Genomic DNA, 11,092 nt, shown 5'->3' with positions numbered 1-11,092 from the left:
GTGACCCCGTCTGTGCTTGACTGGAGACGTTGCAAGAAATGGCGGCTAATCGATGTCAGTGGCGTTCGTGCTGTCAGTTTCTTTTCAGATTGTCTGATTGAGCGGTTGGCGGTGTAGGCACCTCAGTATGCTTGACATAGGCCAGCATTAGGTCCCCTCCCTCCCCCACTCTTTTCCTCTTCTCTTCACTGTAGGGCTTTTAATACAATTATATATATATATAACTAGACGAACCTTATGGTTATACGGCAGTGAAGCATCAGTGCCAACACTGATGTTGCTGTCTTTGATGATGATGATTCACATGTTATAGTGCTCACGTCTTGTGCAGCTATCGAGACATGTAAACCGATCAATAAAGTCCTAGAAAGGCACAAGAGGACGGGACCTTGCGTTTTGAATTCGCAAAACGCACGCTGAGATATCGGGTTACCTCCGATATTCTGTTCACTATACTTTATGCAAACCGAGGATTGATGTTATCCGCATGATTCAAGACCAGTAATCACTCTTCAGACTTCATCTCGACACCGAGACTCGTGTTGCCTTAGTGGGGGCGAGATGGCCCAAGTGGTTAGAGCGCAATTTACTGACCGGAAGGTCCGTGGTTCAAATCCGACCTCCGCCACTCGACTTCCCCTGTCTAGGCATGGGCGACCTGGCAGTATCCCAGCCCTCGTGCTTCCTTCGGGTGGCATGGCAGCTAGGCACCGGAAGGGTGCTACAGCTGAACGCTTTCTTTATTTTTCTTGCCTTAGTGTGCACTACGCCATAACGTCGGTGAGCAAAAATGAAGATAGGAACGAGGTTTTTAGATAATCCACTGTACATCCCAACCCGACCGGAATAATGGAACTTAAAGGCACTAATGTTACTGAGCTTCCTGAGCATCCCCTGACAGAATATACAAAACGGCAGTTCTATCCACAAAGCCAAAAGCACCTTTAAAAATCGTTCAGCTGCAGCACCATTGCGATGCCTAACTGCAACGCCTTAGAAAGAGGCACGATGGCTGGGATATTGCTAGGTTGCCCAAACCTATACAGGGGAGGTTAAGAGGCAGAGGTCGGGTTCCAACCACGGACATTCCGGTCAGTAAATTAGCTCTCAAACCGTTGAGCCATCTCGCCTTTGAAGTTGAAGAAAACCAGCTTGTTGGTCAACAGTAAATGGGAAGCTAATAAAGCACTATAAGTAGTATCGAAACATAGTTAATGCACCCCTTACCAGGTCGGAATCCCGCTTGCTGCGCTCGGACATCCTCATGTACCGAAAATAGGCATAATAATATGAAGCCATCAGTCATTAATGCACCCTTACCAGGTCGGAATCCCGCTTGCTGCGCTCGGACATCCTCATGTACCGAAAATAGGCATAATAATATGAAGCCATCAGTCATGTTACGACAGGACTGAAGCTTACATCCCAACGGTTGGAAACGTTGGTTCAGGTACCTCTTTTGATAACGGGTATAGTCACCTTCCGCACGAATAGACTGCAACTTATCGTGGTGTGGCGGTTTGTGCGTCTCCGTGACCCATTCAGCTATACAGGGTAGTGTCCAAGCGACACTCAGTCTCCCATACAGATCAACGGTTAAAGGTCTAACCGACATAGCTTCCTGGCACTCCAGGTTAGGGTTAGAACATATGAGTCAACTTGTTTCATAAAAATGGTAATGCACCTACATTCTCAGCCAAACACCGCCGCCTTCCGATCAGGATTTGAACCAAAGGCTTCAAGGTTATCCTCCTGGCCTGACTCAAACGCCTGAAACACAATGCAGCTGTCGTGTGGGTTTTCTTGATGGGCCGTGCTCATTTATCTGACCCGTTTAAATGAAGAGAGTCGGGCTGGTCCGAGGAAGCAGGGAGTAAGGAATACGTATTTGACTCTCAATGCGGCTGCGCACAGCAAATGCATTCTGGGTGACACCAGATTCCCTGGTCTAAACATCATTTCGACATCAGAAACGATAAACAAGGTGCGATGAATCTTACTTCCTCTAGATTCTCTCACAGATGCTGCCAAAGGAACCGCACAGAGACGACTGTCAACGGGTATCCAATCAAGCAGAGACGCTTCCGCTCGTTCGCTCAATACAATACCCACCCCAGCATATCCAGCTGCAGCGGCCTCTGAATCACCAGAGGTGCGCAGTCGGAACCTGGAAGGGAGCGAGGGGGCAGTCAGTTCGATTACAGTACTTGCGTCCTGCGTCCTTGTTTCTGACAGACAACATACATCAATACAGAGGGAGTCCAGCGCACGCGCAAGAGCCACCTGTTGACCTGCTTGCTTCAGTATGCGAACACTGAAGGTGGCTAAGTAGACAGGCTTTCGGGGTTTGAAAACGGACTTCGAAGTGTTTAGGGTTTTAACTGAACTCGGACGTGCAGAAGCTGCAGCTGAGTGTGATGCAGGGCGAGCAAAACGGTCAGTCCTAGAGCTGGGACCTGCGGATAAAGTATTCAAATTTGGGCGGGGGAGGGTGGAAGACGGAAAACGTGAAAGTGTAAGAAGGGAGGCGTCAGCAGTAGCATGTTTTCGCTTACCCGCCCTGCTGTATGCAGCAAGTAAGGCGACCCGGCTGATGGCACCACGCGACGGCCGATGTGGCATGAGAATATTGTTAGTTGTGTAGGTCATGGTTGTACGAGGGCTGGGATACTGCCAGGGCGCCCACACCTAGACAGGAGGACGATTAGGGTCCTCAACCAAAGCCTTTGGCTCAAAAGCCTAACCGCAAGGCAGCGGTGTTTGGCGGGAAATGCAAATGCATTACCATTTCTACGGAACAAGTCGCCACATGTTCCAACCCCCAACCTGGAGGGCCAGGAGACTGTGTTCGTCAGACCTCTAACCATTGACCAACCTGGTATGAGAGACTCTGTGAGTGTCGCGCGGACCCCCCCCAGTATAGCTCAGTGGGTCGCGGAGGTACACAACCGCCACACCACGGTAAGGTCCAGTCTCTTTGTGACGGAAACCAATCTCACCATTAAACAGCTAAAGTGGAGTTTAATGGAGAAGTTCACGGCTTAATTTGATGAACTGCCAAAGTGCGCACATTCAGACAAGCGGATGAAAGTTACTAGCCATCAAGCTTGGCCGCGTGGCATCTCGGATCGGTATGACACTGTGTGAGAACAAGCTATCGCACCTGTTCCAGCCATAATTGATGGGTCAGGAGGCCGGTCTAGTAAGAGAGCCCGGATCGAGTATTCATACATAAGACGTTGCATCGACATCCTCTAGTATGATGCTATGGAAAATTAATGTGCGAAAACCGCCCAGTCGCTTGCATACCGATCAGTGTCGATAGCACCATCATTTGAATGCTGAGACTCAGTTGGCGGTTTCCTGCGACCATCAAAAAGTGTTCTACAGTTCCGTCGCTAAGATATAAAAAAGCACAGTAGCTTGATGCAGTATATAATGGATACACAGGGAAATCGCTACAACAGTAGTCAAAGAGATAATGCGCGATTCACCACGTGAAACCAGGATGAAACGCGAGCGGCGAACCAAATAACTCTGCGCCAATTGGCCAACGTTCTGACAAATCGGAGCACAGTGTAATATGCACGCTGTGGAAGCTGTGGGACAGTGATTCTCCGAAGGCAGGTGTTCACGACAGTTTCTGTGGCTGGAAAACAGAAACAAAGCCCGTGAGCCAGAGCCCAGTAAGCAAGGTTGTACGTCACCAATACTTACATATGAATCAATCAAAATGACAGGCACCGTATATACACACAGGTTCTTCACGTCACCTCCATCAAGCCAACGAGGGAGTACAGTATTCGCACAATGGAACCAAATTTTCGAAATCTGCGACGCGTTCATGATGGACTGAAGCCATCGGGTAATTCGACTTAGAGTACCAGTCCAAACTTTTGAGCTCCATTTCGGGGTCGCAGCGATGCTGGGAAAATACTCCATTGGACATTTCTGCAGAAGGCATGAACAATAAAATTTCGTCAGCTGCAAAATATGAATGAAGATTATGATGCGTTTTTGTTTGGGCACATATGCGATAAAACGCAACATTTTGGCCTAAAACGTTTTAATCCACACGTAAATTTTTGTAGCTGGGATCATCGTGCAAATGAAGTCCCCCGACAAGGATATATCCGGTTGTATTCTCCGGCTCTATTCTGGGCGCCATCTTCATCAGCACACCGTTTGTCCGATCTCAGCTCCAGCATGTCTTGTTGTAGCTACCATCGCAGCTATCTGACAATCTGAACACACTGAACTTCTTTGCTTTCCTCATCGTGTTAAGTTCCGAGAATACCACAAGCTCAAATCGCCCTAAAGAGTTTCAATATGACATCCGTTACGATGTTGCCCATAAATCGATGTACGTCAAGCTAATGATGGCACGGCATTGCCACTGTCACACTCGCAACTATCCCCTTTTTATTCTTTACCGTACCGCCTCAGACACGTTCAAGATACTGCAAATTCAACAAGCTCCTCACCAGGTCCTTGTCGTCTCCAGCACGTTTCATTCAAAATCCGCTGAACCTTTAGGTTGAATTTTACCATTTCGTTGGACTTTCAGTCTCTTCCCTCCTTAAAGCGAATAGTTTTCTGTACGGTTCGCGTTCCCGCTTGTGTGTTGTCACCATCTTGCTCTTCAGAGAAACTTTTAAACACAAATCTACTGTGTCAACAACCCCAGGATGAGAGGTCAATTTGTCCAGCTCAAAGCTCTTCCAATGCCCAGCTGCCGTGCTACCGGAAGAGGGCGGGGGGCTGAAAAATTGCCAGGTTCCCCAAGTCTAGACAGGGAAAATTGAAAAGCGGATGTCAGGCCCAAAACAAGAGCCTTTCGTTCAGTAAATCTGCGCTCTATCCAATGAGCCATCTCGCCCCAGCGACCCCATTGAATCTCCACAATTTCACTGTACACCATGATTCTGAGATTCCTGCTGGTATTTATCCGCACTATTAATCCCTCCACTTCATCATCCTCGGTTGCGTTTTTCGTAACCCTGGCCATAAGCCCAACAGTCCAAGGCCACGAGGCTTCAGCGGTTGTTTTGCGGTTTAGCTAAGATTGAATGGCTGGATTACGTCAACTCTGCTCTTCTAGTTGATTCACTGTTCTGGTTCATCATGTTCCGCGATTCGCAGTTCTCTTGTGATGTCTCGGGCACAATCCCTCCTGTTTTTCCCTCCCTCGTTTTGTCTTGTCCACCACATTCAAATTCCAATGATCACATCGGGTAGTGCCGACTTTGTATGACACTGTCCCTTTCAGGCGCAATCCGTTGTACCATGTCATCCGTGCCTTTGTTCTGAATATAATATGACCACGCCTGATAGCAAGCAACACACCATTTGGCTAGGATGACAGCCATGCATCCCGAGTGCTACAACTTGACAGTTCCACTTTTCTTTTCATTTTTGTAAAACAGCTCAAGCTGTAATAATGCTCAGCAACCTTGATTGGCAATCCAGCTAAAGTTCTGAAATCCAGAGAGCTTTCCAATAGAGCTAAAATGGGACAAGCACCGACAGTTTATTTGAAGACGACCACGGGGATCATACCACGTTCCGTTGATCAACTATGAGCTATGTATAAAATGTAAGTTGTCTGCTACGGTTTCAAAACTTGGAGGGCCAGGGAAGTTATGGCCAGATAATGAGTCATTCCAGTTAACCGGTGGAACGTGAAATCGGGCAACTCAGCAATGAGAGCGATAGCTTTGATAAGGGAACACCATGAACCATGTAACCCAGTTATATATGTCAGTGTAGTTGACCACTGATGAGTAGATTCCAGGAATTCAGGCCCAGGATAAAGGTTGACGTGAACCTAACTGAGTTTAATTACCACCATCTAGGTACTCAGGTCACAAATTTTTTGTTCCTGCCCATGACGTGTAACAACCTCATTTGTCGCAGGAGACGTCCCTCCTTCTGAAGCCAGCCGACGTAACTCACCCTTGCTAACGTGATGCCGGGCTCGGCCAATATTTCGGGTGGATAACCAGTCAAACACTGAAGGTTTCCGTGTATCTAATGCACAAAGAGGTACGGTTTCTGACCCATAACACAGCAAGAACCACAATGTCGGTGTGGGTACTCCCCCTTTGGTAAACAAACTGACTTCCCGTTGTCGCCGTATAGTTAACGGGTTGGTAAAAGCTAAGCCTCAATCATCGGGGTTTCAGATGTAACGTAAGTTACAAGTAGCACATTAGTTAAACAGATGAAATTCAGTGGTGCAACAAGAAAGCTCCGTCTTACACTACTTGATGAAACGAACACAGCAGAAGTTCTACAGTGCAGCTGTCCATGAAAACAGGAGCTGGCGTGTGGTGCGGTTATTAGGGATGTATATTCAACAGGGCAAATTTTAATCAACACACACTGTCATTATTCCTGATAATTGGCTAAAATAAGCTTTCAGATAGAGAGGAACGACTATTTATGAACGTTTTAAAAAACGGTGTCATTTAAGCACCTGCCTTGGAACGAACATATGATCAATTCACATTCGACCAGGAGGAAATCAAGTTTGACCACCACGAACCTTTCTCCTGGCAATTTATAACCCTTCACAAGATAACATCAGGGTTGAATGTCTATGTTACCAGCACCAGGATGAGGCCGAGAAGAATTTGATTCTTTCTCAACATAACCACGGATCATGACAGCCCTGCGGAAAGATTATTGAAATAATTTGAGGGCTATTTGCGAACATCATGTAGAAGCACGACTCCATCCGCGGAATTGATCCAAAGTTTGTCGTGAACCACATACAGCACAAGCCTAGCACGCAATCAGAGAAAAGTGTTAGATAAGCACTCCGGCTAAGAAGTGACACAAAGCTCGCCATCGGGATCATTTGTGTGCCATCTTCTCTGGCACCAGAAGAATCACGTGGGCCTAATCGCGGAAGGCGCGAGAATTTCAGGGCGTTCTAGCCGATACTAGCCGCTCTCACTTCCCATCGCCAACTGTCCGACAAAACAGTAATTGGAATGGAAAACGAGGCTTTTTCTGGTAGGCGGTGGTCGGACATACGTGTTAAATACCTCAAAAACCTTGACGTCGTAAGCCTTATCCGCTGCTCCAGCGATCCTACGCATCGTCTAAATTCTCACTTAAGGAGTTTTAGTCAGTTGTTGCTTGCTATATGACGTGGACGGTGTTTGTCAAATATGTGAAGACATATGAGGTTTTCAGATCGGAGGGGTCGGTTTGTAAACACAACCCTTGAAACTCAGTGATATTCGTTCTAAGCGCCTAAGGCGACGCAGGTTAGCGAAACTTGTTCGCGCCTTGGTGACGTACCCACAGATACCTAGGTGATTCATATAGCTGATAAAAGAACTTATAAACACGCGCAAGCACCGCATTCTGAAGTACCAGGGGAAAACATTAAAATGGGGATGCCCTGACCAAGATAAAAGAACTTATAAACATGCGCAAGCACCTCATTCTGAAGTACCGGGGGAAAACATTAAAATGGGGATGCCCTGAAGTAACAGCTTGTAACTTGAAGGTGCGAAGTGTACACCTAAAAAGGTTTCTTTTTCCAATACTCTATGTGAGACTTTGAGCAGGGTTTAGTTCACAGTTCAAGGTATCTTCGGTTGCCAACCGACGCAAATTCGGAAGATCTACGATTTTCAGTGCGCTCAGATGACCTGTCTGGTTTTGCTCTAGAGAGCGAAACTGTTAGTGTTTCAGCTTAACATTCCTCGTAATTTGTCACTAACTCACAAGCAAATACTTAAGTGAACAAAGCAGTTCACGGCGAAAACAATATTTACTACCTGCGTTCGGGTCTTAGGCAGTAGAAAATCAATGAATGTTCCTCGCGAGTAATCATTCAAGCGGGTTATTTCGCGCGGCAAGAAGCTTCACCCATCTTTGAGATTGAAACTTATCTCAACTTTTCTCCCTTGTAAGCTAGTAAGCGCTTGGCAGATCTAACCCGGAACTCTTGCCAGATACCGTCATCAACATCCGCAACCTTCCCAAAAATGCAATGGGTAAGGCAAACTGCCTCAACGGTTCACACTGGATTGGGTAACAGTTTCAGGGACACCGGCCAAGTTCAGTAAGTTTTTGCACAATTCACACATCACGCGCTAGTCCACGTCGTGAAATGACATTGGGTTTTTATAATGGTGGTGAGCAGGTAATACTGTTTCGACTACGGGCACTAAAATAGGTTACAGGATCCGTGCCACCCGGCAGATCCAGGAAGGGATATTTTACCATTCACACACAGCACACCAGACAATATTGCAAGGTGGGGAAAAGCTTTTGTCCATAGTTTGGAATTCGTGTGGGCCTTTTTTAAACCGTGGATACTGAGCCAGACCATGGTTTGTGTTTGCTACAAAATCTCAAAGGTTTGCAGAAACACCTAGGCAATGGTGGCTTTATAAGAAAATACCGTCTTTCCTCAGGTTCCGTAATGATGACTGTGCGCAGTATTCCAGGTTACTTTTACAATAACACCACTATCATTGAAAGCAAAATCAGAAGAGAACAATAGTGCTGCGCTCTCGCCCAAGGGTGTCAATTTGTTTAGACAGAGCCTTACAATCGAAATTAAAAAGAAATAAGGCATGAAGAGCAACTAGGTCTAACAGACCACAAACAAACATGGTTCCTGCTTACCATAAACACCACCCGGCATGCAGTTAGTCCATTTACTATACCTAGATCATGTAGTTGGATTTTGGGAACGTAGCGCATATCCATATAAAATGAATTAGCAAATGAAATTGATAAACCTTTTTGGTGCACCACCGACGTGCCTATAGCCCGGATCTGCGGAAGCTTTGGTAACGGGTGGGCTGGCTTTCAGTCTGTAGCGGAGACGGAGACAAATATAAAGCATCAGAAGCGCTGTGTTTTTGGTTGTTCGCTCTGCTGTGTGTAGATGGTTGGGCGGTCCGGTCGATGACACTAAGCGACGGACGAAATGTGGAAATGCGTTGGATTGTGCATTTCACTGCCATAAGTAGGCGAACACCTCCAAGGTGCTAAGTCCTAGGCAAAAGGACACTGGGGGTCCCCGGCCATAAAGGTGGTTAAAGTCTTAACAACAGCTGCAGTGGTTGCGTTAAGGCCGGTGAGATAGCCAGGTATATTTGGGAACAACATGTCACGTATATTCTAACTCCAGATGTTTAGTTCCGGAGGACCATGTTGTTCGCGCCTTTATCAAGTCATGCTTGCCTGGCTCCACGACAATGATCAGTCTGTTTGCGACGGATCATTGCATTTAAACACCTTAATATCAGTATACATGACCTGGAGTAATGATAATAATAAGGTTTATTCCCAACTTGTGGGTGGCATACCTTATGGCATGATCATAGTTTTACAGTCAGAATGGAGCATCACTGGGGGGCTTATGGGGGTGCGGATTGCACAAAAAGAGAACAATGTCATAAGCATTGGGGAATACTCGATGATATAGTAATAATAGGTTATTTCCCAACTTGTTGGGAAAAATGGGCATGAGGTCCGACTAGATCAAAGACAGTCATGTGGCATGAACCAAAACTGAAAACCATTGCTGGCCATGAGTGACCTTGGGTGATTAGGTAAATGGCCGGAGTCACAACGAGCAAAAGTGGAGATGGGAATGGGATAGTTCATATTGAGAGCACATGGCAAGTTTTGTCTCAAAAATGTGGTTTAATCTGAAAGTAAGCAGACTCACTGGTTGTACTGGGTTACTTTTACAATAACACCACTATCATTGAAAGCAAAATCAGAAGAGAACAATAGTGCTGCGCTCTCGCCCAAGGGTGTCAATTTGTTTAGACAGAGCCTTACAATCGAAATTAAAAAGAAATAAGGCATGAAGAGCAACTAGGTCTAACAGACCACAAACAAACATGGTTCCTGCTTACCATAAACACCACCCGGCATGCAGTTAGTCCATTTACTATACCTAGATCATGTAGTTGGATTTTGGGAACGTAGCGCATATCCATATAAAATGAATTAGCAAATGAAAATTGATAAACCTTTTTGGTGCACTACCGACGTGTTTATAGCCCGGATCTGCGGAAGCCTTGGTAACGGGTGGGCTGGCTTTCAGTCTGTAGCGGAGACGGAGACAAATATAAAGCATCAGAAGCGCTGTGTTTTTGGTTGTTCGCTCTGCTGTGTGTAGATGGTTGGGCGGTCCGGTCGATGACACTAAGCGACGGACGAAATGTGGAAATGCGTTGGATTGTGCATTTCACTGCCATAAGTAGGCGAACACCTCCAAGGTGCTAAGTCCTAGGCAAAAGGACACTGGGGGTCCCCGGCCATAAAGGTGGTTAAAGTCTTAACAACAGCTGCAGTGGTTGCGTTAAGGCCGGTGAGATAGCCAGGTATATTTGGGAACAACATGTCACGTATATTCTAACTCCAGATGTTTAGTTCCGGAGGACCATGTTGTTCGCGCCTTTATCAAGTCATGCTTGCCTGGCTCCACGACAATGATCAGTCTGTTTGCGACGGATCATTGCATTTAAACACCTTAATATCAGTATACATGACCTGGAGTAATGATAATAATAAGGTTTATTCCCAACTTGTGGGTGGCATACCTTATGGCATGATCATAGTTTTACAGTCAGAATGGAGCATCACTGGGGGGCTTGTGGGGGTGCGGATTGCACAAAAAGAGAACAATGTCATAAGCATTGGGGAATACTCGATGATATAGTAATAATAGGTTATTTCCCAGCTTGTTGGGAAAAATGAGCATGAGGTCCGACTAGATCAAAGACAGTCATGTGGCATGAACCAAAACTGAAAACCATTGCTGGCCATGAGTGACCTTGGGTGATTAGGTAAATGGCCGGAGTCACAACGAGCAAAAGTGGAGATGGGAATGGGATAGTTCATATTGAGAGCACATGGCAAGTTTTGTCTCAAAAATGTGGTTTAATCTGAAAGTAAGCAGACTCACTGGTTGTACTGTTGTAGGGAAATCAGGTGCGGGTGTTGAGTTGGATGGGGAAGTATATCCAAGTCCTTGTAGATGACATTTGTATTTATACCCCTAATGGATGGTGTTCAGCTTTATGTCAGGCGTCATTGGACCTTG

At 46.2% G+C, this 11,092-nt stretch overlaps 1 protein-coding gene across 1 annotated transcript in view; it reads right to left on the bottom strand.

Moving 5' to 3' along the window:
• The window catches only part of T265_10209 (hypothetical protein), a gene marked incomplete at both ends in the record, with an annotated part of 71,239 nt that extends 68,590 nt beyond the window's left edge, over positions 1-2,649 (bottom strand). Inside the window, one exon of the mRNA XM_009176514.1 lies at positions 2,001-2,649. Coding sequence (XP_009174778.1) covers positions 2,001-2,649 — 649 coding nt within the window. The remainder of the gene's footprint in view (positions 1-2,000) is intronic.
• Positions 2,650-11,092: the final 8,443 nt, after the last annotated feature.

Source organism: Opisthorchis viverrini, assembly GCF_000715545.1.
Source record: "Opisthorchis viverrini unplaced genomic scaffold opera_v5_342, whole genome shotgun sequence".
Lineage (NCBI taxonomy): Eukaryota > Metazoa > Platyhelminthes > Trematoda > Opisthorchiida > Opisthorchiidae > Opisthorchis > Opisthorchis viverrini.
The sequence above is the reverse complement of the archived record's forward strand: the minus strand, read 5'-3'. Positions and strand labels throughout refer to the sequence as shown.